This window comes from Meriones unguiculatus, chromosome 6, assembly GCF_030254825.1.
Source record: "Meriones unguiculatus strain TT.TT164.6M chromosome 6, Bangor_MerUng_6.1, whole genome shotgun sequence".
Taxonomy (NCBI): Eukaryota; Metazoa; Chordata; class Mammalia; order Rodentia; family Muridae; genus Meriones; species Meriones unguiculatus.
This window is the reverse complement of record NC_083354.1, coordinates 25,617,881-25,635,712: the sequence shown is the minus strand read 5'-3', so window position 1 is coordinate 25,635,712 and position 17,832 is coordinate 25,617,881. Positions and strand designations below refer to the sequence as shown.

Here is a 17,832-nt window from a genome sequence, read left to right as displayed (position 1 = left end):
TGCATCTTGTCCTCTAATCTCAGACCTGAGATAATGTCAAGAGTCCACCAGCTGAACACCAGGGCTTGCTAGCCTCTCTTACAGAGAGATTCTAAGGGGGTGCTGGCAGATGCCTCAGCCAGTAAAGGTGTGTGCCTCTAATGATCTGAGTTTGATCCCTGGGTAAAAAGAAGAGAAGAAACTCCTACAAGTTGGCCTCTGACCTCCACATGACATGGCTGAACACAGTTCAGCCCCTGGAGGAAACAGACTAGCACACAAGGCAGACAAGGGTGCCATGATCATGTGCACATTTTTAAGCTAGAGACTAAACTTTACAATAATTTTTGCTTAACTTTTATGCAATGAGGTAAAATGTCAACGACGAGCTACAGACAGCCCATAGAAAGAGCACACCCAAACAGTATCGAAGGATAAAGAAATAAACATACTACCAGTCTAGGTAATCAAGACTGAATGCTGAGCTTCCTGGCAGCCAAATCCAAAAAGGAAGAGAAGAGATCATACATGACTAGTGAAATGAAATCAGAGAGCTGAGTTCAGAGGCAGTTACAACCTGTGACTCGAGATCAGGGGCCTTGGTGCACACAGTAGACTAGAAGCATGATCTCTTTTCAGGCCTCTCCATCCACTCCCTCTCTCGGTGGCTGCTTCCACAGGCAGTACCTGGCCAGGCCCCCCAGTCCCATGTCTCTGTGCCAGTCCTGAGGCTCAGCTCCACCCTTCATCCCCCATCTCGCCTGCCTGATAGCCAGTGGCCTCTTCCCACAGGGAGTACTGCCAACGGGTGCTCAGGAGGCCCGCACAGGAGTGTTCCAGATACACACTGTCCTTCGACACCACAGTCTTCATCGTAGAGAGCACACGGCGCCGGGTGGCAGTGGAGGCCACGCTGGAGAACAGAGGGGAGAACGCCTACAGCACCACCCTCAACATCTCCCAGTCAGAGAACCTGCAGTTCGCCAGCCTGATCCAGAAGGTAGGATTCGGCTGCTTGCCCAGCTGACCCAGGCCACGCGCAGAGGAGTAGCAGAGGGATTGGCAGAGCTGTGTCCTGTCCCTCCTCTGGGGGTTCTCAGTGGGTGGTCTACACATAGGTGGCTTTGACATCTCCCTCTGGGCTTCAGCATGCATCCAGAGCTGGGGATCATGGTTATCAGGGAGTCTGCATCTTTTGAGACTAGGAGAGGACTATTTGAAGCTGTCCCCCTGGCCCTACTTGGGAGCATGCGCACTTATGCCATCAATGTGTACATACCTGCAAGAATCAGACCCTGCCCCCATTACTGTCCCCTCCTTGACTCCCAGGACACCCTGTTCATTCACACCTGGATCCTCTGCTAAATCTGTGGGCCTGCCTGGGGCTCCCTCACAATCCCCTGCCTCATGCCGACACTAAATACTAAATACTAAATACTAAATACTAAATAATGTTCAATGCAGAATCCTTGGGAGGAAGTGGTAGTATGGTCAGGGAGGGGGTTATCTCCACATCACAAGGGGAGAATGAGGCTTGGAGAGAGCTGAGGTGGCTGGCAGAGGACCACACAGCTAGTTAGTGAGAGCATGGACTCCCTATCAGCCACCAAGCTGGGCTGTACCAGCTCTTTGCATGTCTTTTCCCAAGCCCCAAAGGGACCTTCCACCCCACATTGCTCCTGGAACCTGTGTGTCCTCTGAGGCCACCATCACTGCCTGTTGAAGAAACCCTAGCTAGCAAGTGGGCAGATGGCTCCAACTGAGAAGACTTGCATTGCAAGCATGAGGCCCGGAGTTCCATCCCAAGCTCACAAGTCCAAGTCAAGCACTTGTAGCCCCAACCCTGGGGAGAAGGAACAGGAGGGTGCCTGGGGCAAAGTAGCTCCCCGCCACTGAGAAGCCCTGTGTGAAGAGATAAGGTAGATGACTCCTGAGAGAGACAATTCACGAGGGTGTCCTCTGACGTCCTTGAGCACATGCACACACATGCATCTGCCACTCCTACACACACCTGAAGAGTACTCCAAACTTTCTGAGGAAAAGCCCTGTCTCAAGCGCCTGGACCAAAGCTAAACGCGTAGAAGGCCCTCGAGGTGTGTCCACTCAGCGAAGCAGGGCACTGCTGTCAAGTGTAGGCGTCAGGGGTACCCAGGACCCCTCAGATGTGGTCCCCCTCCCCTTGGGTCTCAGTATCCATGTGGAGTCCAGAGCACAGATGGGGGAGGACGTTCTGCCCTCTCCTACCTAGTTCCACACCCAGAGAAGAAGTCGTGTGGGCACCTCCTTGGTACCTGAACTTACAGTTCCCTAGCCAGGAGGGGGAGCAGAATGTGGGGCGCTCTATTCACTGGGGAGTTCTGCTAGTGTCATGTATTATTTTAATCTATTAGGAAGCTTCCTCGTTAGGTTCTATTTGGTGGCAAAGCACACTACCAAACGCAGCTTAGGAAGGAAAGGTTTGTTTCTCTTACACTTCCAGGTAAGACCATCGCTAAGGGAAGTCGGGGCAGGGACTCAAGCAGGCAGGAGCCTGGAGGCAGGAGCTGATGCAGCAGCCACAGAGGAATGCTTCCTACTGGCTGGTTCTTTTCATTTTCTATAGCACCCAGGGGTGACAGTGCCCACCATCGGCTGGGCACTCTCACATCAATCACTAATTAAGAAAAGGGATGGCCTACATGCAACCTTATGGATGCATTTTCTCTATAGGAGAGTCTCTCTTCCCAGAGGCTCTAGCTTGTGTTAAGTTGACAAAACAAAACAAAACAAAAAAACCTAGGGTGTACATCAGCACAGGCACTGCCACGTAGAACCATGCCCAGGCTGCACACAGCACACTCACTCACACGTGGCTGTGACCGGAGCAGACGAGCGCCTACGTCTGACTCTGAATCAAGCCCTGCCTTGGAGGGAATCATCATGGAACTTCGGGGAGGCCCAGCCACTGGCTATTTTTCTGGGCTACAAATAGATTAATTACTTTCCTCTTTGCTGTGACCCAGTACTGAACAAAAGCAACTGAGAGAAGGACAGGTTTACTTTGGCTCACTGTTTAGTCCCTCATGGCACGGTGACAGGGTAGCTGATTTTATTGTGTCCAAAAGGAAGTGGGGAGTTGAGGGAGAGGGTGGTAATTGCTGGTGTGGGACCCTAGAGCATGGAATAGCCCTGTCCACGAGTTGCCGGAGACCAGGCAATATAATTCAGTGGCTCCACAATTTCTCTTGGGGGGAGGAGGCTGGGAGGGATGCCACATGGCCACTCAAAGGGCCTCAAGAGCTGTGGAGGTAGAGAGGTCAGAGCCTGAGCAGTGGCTGCCGACCTTTAAGTGGACCAAGTGTCAACACCCTCCGAGCCACTGTCCATACCCTGAGGGAGGTCTAGACCTCAGAGTCCCACCTGCAGCTCTCCAGTTCCCCAGACACTGAGCACACACCTGAGTACTTGTCTACCAAACTGGCCATTGAGCCACCCTGCCCCTGTGCCACCTCATGCCTTTAGTCTGAACCAACGATGCCCGGCCTCGGCCTCATGGGCCCTTTGTGGTTCAGGTGGTCAGAAAGTGGCATTCCACGTGTCTAATTCCTATGGCCAGTGGCGGGTGGCCTCTGGGGTGGGGCGAGGGGCTGGCTGTGGTGAGCCTGCCTGATTACTGCCTTGCCCATCCCAGGATGACTCAGACAACAGCATCGAGTGTGTGAACGAGGAGAGGCGGCTACACAAGAAAGTCTGCAACGTCAGCTACCCCTTCTTCAGGGCCAAGGCCAAGGTGGAGGCTGGGGGCCTAGCAGGGAGGGGCAGAAACTGGGACCCAGAAAACAGGGAGCAAACAAAGGCCCAGGGAGCAGGAAGAGGGCTTGGGGTGGTTCTAAGTACAATTTCTTGCTGGGGCTGTAGCTCAGTTGGTAGAGTGCCTGCCTAGCGTGCATGAAGCCATGGGTGGAACACACCAGCACACCTGTAGCCCCAGCACTCATGAGGTGGAGACAGAAAGTTAGGAGGTAAAGTCCAGCCTCACCTACACAGCAAACTTGAGGCCAGACTAGGCCCCATGACGCTCCATCTCAAAAATGAGGGAGGGGAACACCCCATGGGAAGCTGCTGTCTTTGCAACTATGATGGCCCTAGTTCACTATTCTCCACCCCCATCCCCCTCTCTCAGTGATTCTCTGCGGGGCTATGAAGGTAGTCAAAAGCTGGTCAGAACTGGCACTCCTCTAGCGTCCCACTCAGGCCTGCTTTTCCACAGGTGGCTTTTCGTCTGGACTTCGAGTTCAGCAAGTCTGTGTTCCTGCACCATCTTCAGATCCAGCTCGGTGCTGGCAGGTCAGGCCTGCCCCTTCCCCCACCCCCAAAGCACCATCCCAACCCTGTGCTCTCCTATGCCCACTGGATCCCACTGGAAACTCTATTCCCTGACCCAAGCTTGGCAGAGGGACAGAAGGCTTCACTCCGACTGTCCTGAGGCTCAGCCACAAGAAACAATGACTGTCCCTTAACCTGTAGAGAGAGAGCTTAGGCAGCAGTCAGCTAGAGCCCTTCAGCTCTGTCAATCCACACAGCAGCCCCTCACAGCCAGCAGAGGTTGTGTGGACTTCCAACAACATAGATATAAACAGGACGATGGAGAGCAGGACACTCAGTCCCACACCTCATCTGATGCCCCTCCAGTCCTGGTTAGCTCTCTCTGTATTAGCTACTGTTCCCATTGCTGTAACAAAGTGCCTGACACAGAGAACTAAAGGGAAGAAAGGTTTCTTTTGGCCCATAGTTTAAGGACACAGTCCACCATGGTGGGGAATGGGGGCTGATGCTTAAGGCAGCTGGTCGCAGGGCATCCTCAGCCAGAAAGTAGAGAGAGGTGAATTCTGTGCTCAGCTCAGATTCTCCTTTTCATTCAGCATGAGAGCCCAGCCTAGGGGATGGTGCCGCCCACATTCAGCGTGGGTCTGCCCACCTCAGCTAAGCCAATCTAGGCAATCCCTCACAGCCAGGACCGGAGGTTACTCTCCCTCCTGTCTGGCTGACCATAAACATGAGCCATCACACTCTGCTTGGGCACTTAACCATTTTTCAGAGAACCTTTCTTCCTCTGTGTGGGCCTGTATATCTGTCTCTCAGGCTTCTTGGAGAAGCCTGACTCATGCTGACCCATGACTCTCCATGGGCCAGCAGGAAACTGTTTCCTTTCTCACAGAATCACCTCTGTGTGAGATGGAGGGAGGGAGGAAGGGAGGGAGGGAAGAAAGGCAGGCTGGCTTCTGCCTGGTCAGGAGCCTCAGAGCTTCCAAAACCCTCCAATTAGTAGTAAACCTCCAAGCAAACCAAACATCAATGTCTTTATCCCAAGTCACAGGTGGGCTGGGGAACCTCACCCCCGACACAGCCTGTGCTGGCCACCAGCTAAACAAACCCCACATGTCCACAGATACCTCACCTGACATATGGCTGAGTTTGTGGAGTGTCCTGTTATATTGGGGCCTCCTGACTCCTCCCTGGAGCAGAACATCTTTGGAGAGTGAACACACTTGCACAGCAGTGGTCATGGGGTGGGCGAGAAGGGACATGGGTGTCAGTCTATTTCAGGGAACCCTTTTCTAGCCCCACCCCTGAGCCTGGAGAGTCAAACTTAGTTTATGTACAAGCTAAAATCTTGGGGTTTGACCTCTGTGGGTACCTGCCTTGGTAGTCAAGCACTCACTATAAGGTGGAAGCACCTTGGACCATTCCCCTCCAGGGGTCTCTGAGCAGCACCCTTTGGCTTCTCCTGACATAGTCACCCAATGTCTTATAGGGTCTGCACCCTGTGGGAACAGGGATCAGTGAACTCCACTGATCTTCTCAGGGCAGAGTAGGTGGCTTTCCTCAAGGCTCATCTTTCTCCCAGTCCCAAGTCCCTCTCATATTCAGCAAAACAGCTGGGGAGGCTCATCAAGAAGGTGGCACAGCCAGGCCGTGGCCATGGACTACCCAAAGGCCCCCCTGACAGCTTGGTCACAGAGAGGGCTGGCACCCATTCCCGCCTACTGGCCCAACATCCAGGAGACACGTCAGTTTTCCTCGGTGGCCTGATCATAATCCAGCAGCCTGAAAGACTAGCACATGTTCCCCTTAGTCTCTAGAATCTCTGTGCCAGTATCCTCTCTTTCCATTCCCCTTGTAGTGACAGTCATGAGCAGGACAGCACCAGAGATGACAACGTGGCCCTCCTTCGCTTCCACCTCAAATACGAAGCAGATGTCCTCTTTACCAGGTGCGCAACTTATGCGTCTGAGGCAGGGAGGCAGGGGAGGGAAAGAGGGGCTGAGCTAGCAGGGACAAGCATGGAAGTCAGCAGGAAGAGGTTCCCCAGCACACAAAGCTGGGGGAGAAGTGAAAGACAGAGCCCATCAAAGTTAATTTGGCAGACTCGAGAGCCGGCTCGGTGGTTAAGAGCACATGCTGGTCTTCCAGAGGACCTGGGTTCAGTTCCCAGCACCCACATCAGATGGCTCACAACCACCAGTGACTCTGGTCACAGGGGATCTGACACCCTCTTCTGAATTCTGTAGGCACCTTATTCACATATGCACACACAGACACATGTATACACAATTACATAAAATAAATGTTTATTTTTAGATCAGTCTGAGTGGAGCCAATGAAATGGCTCTAGCAACCTGAGCTCAATTTCTAGAAGCAGAGACAGGAGCCTCATCTAGAAGCCTGTGGGCTAGCTAGCCTGGAGTATACGGTATATCAGGAGAAGCAAGAGAGACCCTGCCTCAAAATAAGGTGGAAGACCAGACCCAACTCCCAAAAGCTATCCTCTGACCTACACACACACACACACACACACACACACACACACACACACACACAGGTCAGCCTGGGGATGCAGTAGAGTGCTGACCAATACATAAACCCCTATTCCATCTACAGTACCACATAAACCAGACATACCCATAATCCCAGCATTCTAGAGATGGAGGCAAGAGAATCAGAAGTTTGGGGCATCCTTGGTGACATAGGGAGCCAGCCTGTGGAACATTTCTTCTTTTTTATTTTTTTATTTTTTTAAGAAAGGAAGGGAGGGAGGGAAGAAAAGAGGGAGAGAGGAAAGGAGGGATGCAATCTGTTCTGATTGCCACTGCACCTGCAATTCTCAACAGCCTCACGTGTGACTGAGAAGGAACCCAGGCCCCAGGCCAAACTGTAGTTGATATTCCACCCCTCTTAGAGAGTTCGAGCCCCAGTCTGTGAAGAAGTAGCCCTTATGCACTGGAAAGTCCCCAGCCACAGACAACAGAGAGACAGGGCATAACAGAAACGTGGGATGGGAGGGGGCCCGGGAGGCACGGCTGCCAAAAAGCCCTGCCGTGGACAGATTGGCCAGGCCAGGGTGCCCAACCTAGGACTCTTAGATTCTTAGACTGTGGCGCCCTCCCACAGACTGCAGCCTCTGCCCTGAGCACTCATTTCCAAACCTATGAATCCTCTACACAGTGCCCCTAGGGGCCACATACAACACAGGGTCCCAGGAAGCAGATCTCTCCAGCTACCTGTTCTTCTGGCCAGTACTGACTCTGCCCATGCACGGGTTTTCCTTTATCTCTGCAGGAGCAGCAGCCTGAGCCACTATGAGATCAAGGCCAACAGCTCCCTGGAGAGATACGATGGCCTTGGGCCTCCCTTCAGCTGTGTTTTCAAGGTGAGGAAATGAGTGAAGAGGGAGAACTGAGAACATCACACCCCAGCAGGAAAAAACCTTAGAATCGTTGCAGGGCCTGGAGCTCAGCCTCAGCTCTGCCACCTGCTCACTGTTCGGCTTATAGAAAGTCACTTCCCCTCTCTGGGGTTCATCTGAAAGACATTCAGGCTGGACTGGGTTCTTAGTGTGTACCAAAAAGATTTTAAAAGCCAGGCAGTAGAGGCACAGGCCTTTAATCCTGGAACTCAGAAGGCCGAGGCAGATGGGTCTCTGAGTTTGAGTTGAGTCTGGTCCACACACTAGTTCTAGGACAGTAAGGGCTACACAGACGAACTCTGTCTTGAAAAACAAAAAAAACAATTAAATTAAATATAAATAACAGCAGTTTAAACACACCAAGGTTTACTTTTCTCAAAAACAAACAAACAAGAAAAAAAAAAAAAAAAACACCTTTTCTCCCAGAGTTGATGACTCTACAGAATCATTCAGGAATATCACAGCATCCCAGACATGAGACAGTCAGCTTCATCTCTCAGCCCCAAATGACTGCAGCTTCCTCCATCACACTTTCAGCTCAGGCGGCAAGGAGGCAGAGAAGAGTGTGCCCCTCCCTGTCACGCTTGCCCAGACATCCCACCTCTGCGGCTACCTCTGAACATGGTGCTTAGCTGGGAGGAAGCTGGGAAGGGTGGCTTTTGATCTTGCTTCTGTCGCTAACCGAGGAGGGTGATGACAGTTAAAGAGCAGCTGAACACCCTCTGCAACAGGAAGACTGGGGGCGTCCCTCACCCCTCAAGTGAGTGTCAGCTTCTCTGAGAATGTGTGAGGACTGCAGCAGGACGGCTAGAAACAGGGCTTCACCCTGAGACCCTCAAGGCCACACAGCTCACCCAGGGGAAGCCCAGGGCCCGGTCGGTACCAGCCTCTCAGCACCCAGAGCCCAGCTTGAAATTCCCCGTGTTCTCAGCAGGCAGACAACACACACTCAGTTAGACATCCTTCCCTGATTACTGAGCGGAGCACCCCCACTCCTAGCCTCAACAAGTTCCCACCGACAAGAGGACTCTGTGGTTGTAGAGGTCCTTGATCTCCAGGCTCAGTGCCCACAGAGCCTATGTCAGGGTTGCGGAACCCACCCTTTCAGCACAGTCTTGCTTCCATGGTGCCCGAGCCTGCTGACACCTGTCGGCGGGGCTGGCTGGTCCCCGCCAGTTTTCTGTCCCTGCCCCTCAGCGCTGACTGGTCCCCGGCAGGGCTGGCTGGTGCCCGGCAGGGCTGGCTGGTCCCCGCCAGCTCTCTGTCCCTGCCCCTCAGCGCTGACTCCTTCCGGCTGCAGGTGCAGAACCTGGGCTTTTTCCCCATCCACGGGGTCATGATGAAGATCACCGTGCCCGTCGCCACCAGGGGAGGCAACCGCCTGCTGCTGCTGCGGGAGTTCTTCACTAGCCAGGTACCTGTGTTCCCTAGGGACCGACCAGGGAGAGGACAGAAGGGAAAAGACACCCCTAAGCAGCACCCCCAGTCTCTGGGCGCCCTGTGGGCGCTGGGCTTGCCTGGGTAGAGGAAGAAGTGAGAGGACTGAGGATGAGGTTCAGAATTGTGTGTGTGTGTGTCCTCTACACAGGTCAACACGTCCTGTAACATCTGGGGGAACAGCACAGAGTACCGGAGCGCCCCAACTGAAGAAGACCTGAGCCGTACCCCGCAGAGGGTGAGTGGCCCCTAGCCAAGAGCCAAGGGCAGTAGATCCAGTGCCCCCCATTCTGGGGGCTTCTCTCTTGGCCAAGTGTGTACCGATAAGAGTTTATTGAGGAGCGAGTGGCCATCAGTGAGATGGCCCATGAAATAAAGGACCATGGCACCAAGCTGACCACTTATGAACCATCCCTGGAACACACACACTTACACACACACACACACACACACACACACACACACGCACGCACGCACGCACGCACGCACGCACACACACATACACATATGCGCGCGTGCGTGCGTTTCAAAAATGAAATTTTAAAATAGATGATTGATCTGGAGTTGGGAAGAAGGACTTAGCAGGAATGTTAAGGGGGAAGGAGAGAAAAGTGTCATGTGAACCTGACCCAAACACATTACGTGCATGCATGTAAAGGTCATAATGAAACCCAATATAATATATAACTAATATATACTAGTGAAAAACATTCTTTTTGAGACAGAGCTCACTGTGTAGCTCAGGCTGTCCAGGAACTCGCTATGTAGACCAGGCTGGCCTCAGACTCACTAGACTGCCTCTGCCACACAAGTGCTGGGATTAAAAGCATGTACTTAGTGCGAAAAACATTCTTTAAGACTTTATTAAGCTGACTGTGATACACAAAGCCCTGGCCACATAAACCAGATGCCCTGGTGCTGCCTGTAGTCCCAGTGTTAGGTAGACTCAGGCAGAAGGATCAGCTGGGCAAAGTGGGAATATCCCGTGTAAGGGGAGAGGAGCAGGGAGGAAGAGGAGCTGAATTCCTGCATGTGCTGAGCAGCTTTGCTCAGATCCTTATCTCTCATTTCTCCAAAGTTCTTAGCTGAAGCACTTAACATTCTTTCCCATCCATCCTTTCACTGTGGGTGTGAGTGTGCACACATGCGAAGGTCAGAGCACAGCATGCAGGAGTCACTTCTCTTTCCGCCATGTGCACCCCCAGGGTTCAGACTCAGGTCGGCCGATCTGGTGGCACCCCCACTACAAGCACCTTTGCTGGCTGAGCAGTCCTGCCAGCCCCCACACAGCATTTCTGAAGCTGCGCTTCACCCATGATTTGACCTTGGGTAGAGTTGGGAGGGCACAAGGCCACCTCAAAAACAACTTTATCCTAATAAAGTCCAGTTGCTCTGAGATAAAGATATTTGCACTTTCCATTCATCTCTGTTACTTTTCCCACCCAATCCTTACAAATTGCTTTTCTTGTCATATTACTCTGGCTCTGACCACTAGGGCAGTGGAAACAGAACTGACAGCAGGATGGTCAGAATGATCTTGATCCTGATCTTATGGATATGGCACTTGCTCTGGGTATGTGTGTGAGTGCACACAAAGGTTAGAGAGACACTGGTTGATTGGTTGGTTGATAAACTCTCTGGAAGTTTGCATCAGGATGTTTATTTCACTCCCTTTTCTGCATCTACTGTGGTAACGTGCTGCAGTGTAATTTAACATTTGACCTGTTTATACGGTAATAATGCCAAATCCTTAAAGTTGAACGGAAGTTCTGTTCCTGGGGCACTGTTCATTATTTGCAACTTCAAAGGGAACTTTCTTTGGCTTACCTTCCCAGTGTCCCTCCTGTCCCACACAGGTCTCTATCCTTGCTAGCCATCTGCTTCCCTCTCCCAGTTGGCCCAGCCTTGGGTCTATCTGATAGCCCAAGCTCCTGCTCACATTCCAGGCCACAGGCCCCATCCTCCATGCCCCTCATCACCCTGGCAACTCTCTTCCAGAATCACAGCAACTCCGACGTGATCTCCATCATCTGCAACCTGAGGCTGGCCCCCAACCAGGAGACCAGCTTCTACCTGGTGGGGAACCTGTGGCTGAGGTCCCTGAAAGCAGTAAGTTAGACACCCCCAGCAGGGCTGGAAGGAAGGGAGGACCAGGTATGGGGAGACTTCCACCTGGGGCTGCCTGGGATGGACGAGAACAGAGGCCCCCAGAGCCGGCTCTGAGGAGGCCCTGGTTATGCAGCTCAAGTACAGGTCTATGAAGATCACAGTCAACGCGGCCTTACAGAGGCAGTTCCACAGCCCCTTCATCTTTCGAGAGGAGGACCCCAGCCGCCAGGTGAGCCCCAGGGGGTCCTCACCTCCGAGAAGGGGGATGGGGGAGAAGCTCAGCCAAAGACCTGAATTCCGTGCTCAAAATCCAGAAAAAGGCCAGGTGTGGCAGTTTGTAATCCCAGCATTCAGATGAAGACAGATCTTTGGGCTTTTCCATCAGCTAGCCTAGCACCAGGCCAATGAGACACTGTCTCAAAAAGTATGCACTCAAACACACACACTCATGCACACCACTCTCGCATGGGCACACAGCTGGACTAGCATCCCACCTTTGCATGGAGCCTCAGCTCTAGTGAAATGCCAGCAGCAATGGGTGGGATGGAGGTTTGGGGGGTGGGGTTGAGAGGCCTCAGAGCTGGGCTCCTTTTTAACTAGACAAAAACCGAGTAAGGCCAGATTACCTTGACTTCAAGACAGAGGAAAAGAGTGAAAATCTGGAAGATAGCAATTGTCCTTGGATCAAAATCAGGTCTTGTAGAAAGAAAGCAGCTTAGGACTTTGCTGCCCCCCACTGGCCATATCTCAAGAATGCTGGCCTGAGCTGTAGGCTTCTGTCCCCTCAACCTACTGACCTGGGAGATGCTAGATTACAAACAGGCAAGGTTAAGAGGAAGGGAAAAGCAGCTTTGGCAAAGGGACACCATCAGAACCAGTTTCAATGAGGTGCAGCCTTACAGGCCATTAGGGCCAAACCCAAAAGCTGTGCTCAGGAGTTCTCCTAAGGAACTGTGCACAGTGAGGCCTCTGGGGTTAGTCCCATATCATGTAGTCTGGCCCACCCAGACACCCCAGCCTCAGGCTAGCGGCCCCTGCCACCTCTGCCTCTTTGAGGGGGTGTGCATCTGCTGGGGAGCCATCCCTCTTCGCACCCAGCCTGACAGCAGAGTCACACGTGGCGTAGACAGTGGAGCGCAGTAGCAATGGAGCATGGGCACAGTAACACCATGGCACTGAGGGAGGGAGAGGGACAGGGCGTCCAGGAAGAACGTTCTGGAGACAGCCCTGTGAAGTAAATCTTCAGGGTCTTGTCAGTTTTCCAGGAAGCAGACACAGACTAGCATCCCACCCTTGCCTGGAGCCTCAGCTCTAGTGAAATGCCAGCAGCAGTGGGGGTGGAGGTGGGGTAGAGAGGCCTCAGAGCTGGGCTCCTTTTTAACTACACAAAACCACATGAAGGCCAGATTAACCGTGTCTCTCCCCATTAGTATCTTTTGTTGTTTGTTTGTTTTTCGAGATAGGGTTTCTCTGTGTGGCCCTGGCTGTCCTGGACTCACTCTGTAGGCTCGCCTCAGATTCAGAGGTCCTCCTGTCTCTGCCTCCTGAGTGCTGGATTAAAGGCATATGTCACCAACACTCGGCTATCTTTTAGTGAACTTTCTTCCTAACCCAAGATGCCCTCTAAAAAAAAAAAAAAAAATCCTACTGTCCTGAGTCTCTCACCTGTAGGAAACCAGCAACCCCACAGGAGGCCAGGAAGTGCACAGAGTGTCCACGGGGCCAGGCAGCACAAAGGCCCAAGCCTTCAGGGATGAAACAAAAACATTTAAGGGTTGAGCTCTGTGCACATGCATACATATCACACATATCCCCCTCACACCCATCAGGCCCATTCCAAAGGTCCCTGTGAGACCTCACAGGCCGTGTACCCATGTAAAATCACAGCTGGGGAGTCCGAGACTAGAGGCTCCCTGGGCTTGTTTGCCAGCCATCTAGCCAAATCAGCCAGCCCATGGCTCAGCGAGAGACCCTGTCTCAAACTCTGTTCTAGTGGAGAGTGACTGAGGAAGAACCTCTGCCCCTTTCATGCACGCATGCACGTGTGCATGCACACCACAATAATAATTGTTTTAAAAAGCAGCTAAACAATAACAAGTAAAGAAAAAGGGGCCAGGCCTTCAAAAGAGAGTGAGGTAGCTACAGAGGAGGAGTAGGAGAAAAAGGAGGGAGGACAATGTAACTTATATGTTTTTTTAAAGATTTATTTATTTATTATATATAGTGTTCTACCTGTGTGTACACCTACAGGCCAGAAGAGGGCATCAGATGTCATTATAGCTACCATGTGGTTGCTGGGAATTGAAGTAGTATCTTTGGAAGAGTGGCCAGTGCTCTTTACCCCTAAGCCATCTCGCCAGCGTCCTGTAATTTATGTTTTAAAAGGTAGTTAAAGGTCATCCTTGGCTACATAACAAGTTTGAGATCAGTGTGACCCTGCCAGAAAAAAAAAAAAAAAGGAAAAAGACAATTGGAACAGCTTCCCTGTGCACAACCCTGCGTCCCCCCCCCCAAGTGATCCTGGGGCTCAGAAAACCGCACCTGCAACAGAACAACGCTGGGACGTTTGACAGAAATGAGGAGCAGCTAGGAGGGCTGACAAAGATTAGCTCGTATGGAGGGTAATCAAGGAGAGCAGCTAATGCCAAAGGAGCACGGCTCGTGGAGCCTGATCCCCCGGTCACCCAGTTATAGGTCCGCTGGGCAGAACTGGCCATTCTGAGACCTTGGCCAGCTGGACCACCTGTCCCTCCCACACCTGCGGCTCCCCCTGCAGGTGTGCCATCTTCTAACCCTGGGCTGCCACCCTCTCCCTTTGCAGGTCACATTTGAGATCTCCAGGCAAGAAGACTGGCAGGTCCCCATCTGGATCATCGTGGGCAGCACTCTGGGGGGCCTCTTGCTGCTGGCCCTGCTGGTTCTGGCACTGTGGAAGGTGAGGCTCCTGCAGGTAGAGACAGAAACAGTCTCCGTGTCTGACCTCAAATTCCTGGACCCTGCGCTCATGTTACAGTCTCCTATCCCCAGAAGCCGGCACTGCCCAGCCTCCTCCAACTGTATGCGAGTTCCCATGACAGCTGGCCCCTTCCACAGTAGGCAAAACTAGTCAGGGCCCGCAGAGGCCACTCAAAATATGGGCCAGGTTTGTAGGGTTCCTCTTACTAGAAAAAAAATAAAACTGCACAAAATCTCCTTCATCTCCAAACCTCTGGCTAAGAACTCAGGGCTCAATCTCCATCTGCTACAGATAAAACTGAGGAGGCCCAGAGAGGGATGTTAACTAGGGCTGGGTGACCCAGCTTGACTTCTTGTCTCCTGCCCTGGACTCCACCCATCTGGCTCCAGTCTACACCCTGAGTTTGGGAGAAAGGGGTCCTGAGAATGAGCGGGAGCTACTTATGGGGAGGCCATCTAAGGGAGCAAATCTGAGGGACTAGTTGAGAAGCAGCATCCCCCTGCTCTGTCCTCCCCTGAGACTGTCTACCTTTGCCTTCCTACAGCTCGGGTTCTTTAAAAGTGCCAAGCGCAAGAGGGAGCCTGGACTGGGCCCCAACCCCAAAGAGCTGGAGTGAGAATACAGTGGAAGCCTACAGTTGATGGGGCCAGACACCAGCCTGGGGCGGCAGGCCTAGGGTGTGGCCCACTGAGCTGGAGCGGACACCTGTGGACTTTGCATCCAGCTCACCTCTGAAGGGATGGCAACCGGTCCCTGTGGGATGGCCTCTACCCGTGTCGGAGCAACTTCCCTACTGGAGGTTGAGACACCTCCAGTACAGATACCTAAGGACTTACAGGGACTCCTCGAAGACCCACCGGAAGCCTTCCCAGGCTTTGGGATGGGATCTGCTGCCTTAAATCACTAAGGTGCTAGGATTTTGTTACTTTGCCCGCCTCTGAAGAAACTCAAGGGGAAGAGGGCAGATACCAGCCCACTGCGCATGCTCCATCTGGACCTCTAGTTTCAGGACCCCATCGCCCGGCAGCATAGACACCCCACCTCTCACCCTTGCTCTTGGTTCCCAAGCCACACTCATCCTTTCTTCACAGACAGGCCCCATAGTTCTCCATGAGTGAACCAGAGTTGTGTGGTGTCATGTGACAGCTGCAGGCCAGTGGTGAAAACAGACACGGGAGATGTACCAGATGGGCAGGAGGGAGCCGGATGCTGAGGGCCGCTCAGACATTGGAAGGTTCTCCAGCAGGAGCCACCACCCACACACCCCTGGCCGCCTGCAGCCCCTCTCAGCTGCTTTGGTTGCTAGGCAACTCATGGGGAGTCTGTAAAAGCTATAAATCTGTGGCTCTCCAGACCCACTTATCTTAGAGCTGCAACTTGTTCCTGGCACAGATGCACTGCGATAGGGAACCTCTCTTCCTTGCATCAGTCCCCTACACACACACACACACACACACACACACACACACACGCGCGCACCTCCCACCCACCAATGTGTGGGAGAAGGGCTCCTGTCGGGGCACTGTGGAGGGGCCCTCTTGGCATGCACTGAAAAAGCCCATGCAAGGCCCCTCAGAACCTTAAACCTCAGAAGCAGATAGGCATCTCACCCTCCAGTTCTCGGGACAAGCCCCAAGGACAAGGGGCATGCCGAGTGCCCAGCACAGTAATTTATGCCTTAACCCGTTTGTTGAGATGGAAATGGACACATCAAAGCCATCTGTTCCCCTGTGCAATACAACCCTTACTGTCAGAAATATATTTAAGAAAACGTTCTAAAAGGTGTTTGAAAACAACGGACATTCCACTCTGACAGAGCAAGGTCAAATTCTGTCTTAAAAATGAGGGTGTGTGCTTGTATCTAAATGTTGGGAACAGTCTTGTTCATTGTGTAGCCATCTCTCAAGGTCCACCTGGCCTCTTGCTATGACATCTCTGTATCTTGGCAGTGGTGCCCCACCACCACCATCACCCACCCCATCTTCGGCCAGATGCTCTCCCAGCACAGGTTCCAGTTCCTCCAGGCTGGAGCTTCAGTGTTGACACCCGTCCCCCACACTGACTCATTTCCCTTTAGAGAGAGGCTTCTCACCAACCAAAGCATCTCCGTTCTATCCTCATGCCATTCACTTTTCACAACCGTAGCACATGATTTATAAAGTATTCGGGGTTTAAGATTGTGTGTGCGAGCGTATGTGCACATAGGTGCCCAAGGAGACCAGGAGGCAACAGAGCCATTCTTCATAGCCAAATCAAGACCAAAGAGGAACGCCGTCTCCCCAGCTTCAGAAGGGCTACACTGAAGGCCAAAGGTAAACAGTGATACCAAGCCCATTTCCCCCCAACAGAGTATCAGTGGGCACCCTATGAATATGATCACTGCTGACAAGAGAACAAACAAACGCAGTCAAAACCCTGACTCAACATGTCTTCCCTCCAGCACCATCAGATCTCATGAGAGTGCTGCCGTAGAAAGCCTGATGTCAGCAGCTTGGCATGTTTTTGGAAACTTACACCTGTGCTACTATGATGCTAAATGTCTCTAGCAGAAACCTCTGGACTCAGAGATAGAGAGCCTCAGGACTCCCATCTTGCCATGTCCCCTGCCTACCCCCAGACCAAAAGGTGGCTGGATCAGACACACTTGTACGTCCTTGTTCTTAAGCCCTGAGACTCTCTCCTTTTTTAGTTCTACTTCCTGAATCTGGGCAGTGGAGTTGGTACATGCCTTTAATTCCAGGCTTCCAGGAGGTAGAGGCAGAGAGATCTCTGTGAGTTTGAAGCCAGCCTGGTCTACAAATCGAGTTCAGGACAGCCAAAGCTACACAGAGAAACTGTCTCAGGCAAAAAAATAAAAAATAAAAAATCTTAGTCTATTACATGATTGGCTGCAAGAGTGCCTGCACTTCAAAGCCTCATCTAGGGAGCAAGGGCCATGGCCCCTGGGGATTCTGATCCAACATGTCAGGGCCTGGTTATCAAAGCCTCTGTGGGTGCCTTGTGCTGCGCTGAACTCCAAGCCAGTGGCCACGACAGACAGCAAAGCAGGGGCTGGCACGTGGAGAGCACACACAGAAGCTTTCTGTGACGAATGCTGGGAACTGTTTGATGCTCAAGGTTGGCCAAACTAACCCAGCCTCGCCTAATCTGAAAGGCCTTGTGCTTATTAAAGAAACATCTTCAGGGTAGAGTTTGTGGTAGATTTCATGACAATGCCCTGAGAACCCCAGTGATGGACTCATTTGCTAGGACCTGGAAGGGAGATGAGTGAGCATCAGGCTCTGCTGACAACCATCATTACAGAGAAGCTCCCTCAAGTACAACCTCAAATCAACAGTAAAATTTCCGTTAAAGTGGCATGGGAGCAAACACCTGGCATCCCAGCATTGTGAGGTAAAGGCAGGAGGATCAAGGTCACCCTCATTTACATAGGAATTCAAGAAGGACCAGAAATGGAAGGACAGTAAGTTTAAAAGAGCCTGGGCTATATAAAATCCTGTCTCAAAATGAAACACTGAAGCCAGGCATAATAGTGCATGCCTTTAATCCCAGCATTCCAGAGGTAGGGGCAGGTGAATCTCTGTGAGTTCAAAGCCAGCCTGATCTACATAGTGAGCTCCAAGGC

At 52.2% G+C, this 17,832-nt stretch overlaps 1 protein-coding gene across 1 annotated transcript in view; it reads left to right on the top strand.

Annotated features, from left to right (window-relative positions):
• Nucleotides 1-17,086, top strand: part of Itga11 (integrin subunit alpha 11) — a 95,256-nt gene extending 78,170 nt beyond the window's left edge. Inside the window, exons 20-30 of the mRNA XM_021640481.2 lie at nt 772-979; nt 3,650-3,748; nt 4,229-4,305; nt 6,143-6,232; nt 7,579-7,669; nt 9,006-9,119; nt 9,294-9,380; nt 11,141-11,251; nt 11,385-11,480; nt 14,073-14,186; nt 14,752-17,086. Of these exons, the coding sequence (XP_021496156.1) occupies nt 772-979; nt 3,650-3,748; nt 4,229-4,305; nt 6,143-6,232; nt 7,579-7,669; nt 9,006-9,119; nt 9,294-9,380; nt 11,141-11,251; nt 11,385-11,480; nt 14,073-14,186; nt 14,752-14,823 (1,159 nt within the window). The 3' untranslated portion in view covers nt 14,824-17,086. The remainder of the gene's footprint in view (nt 1-771; nt 980-3,649; nt 3,749-4,228; nt 4,306-6,142; nt 6,233-7,578; nt 7,670-9,005; nt 9,120-9,293; nt 9,381-11,140; nt 11,252-11,384; nt 11,481-14,072; nt 14,187-14,751) is intronic.
• Nucleotides 17,087-17,832: the final 746 nt, after the last annotated feature.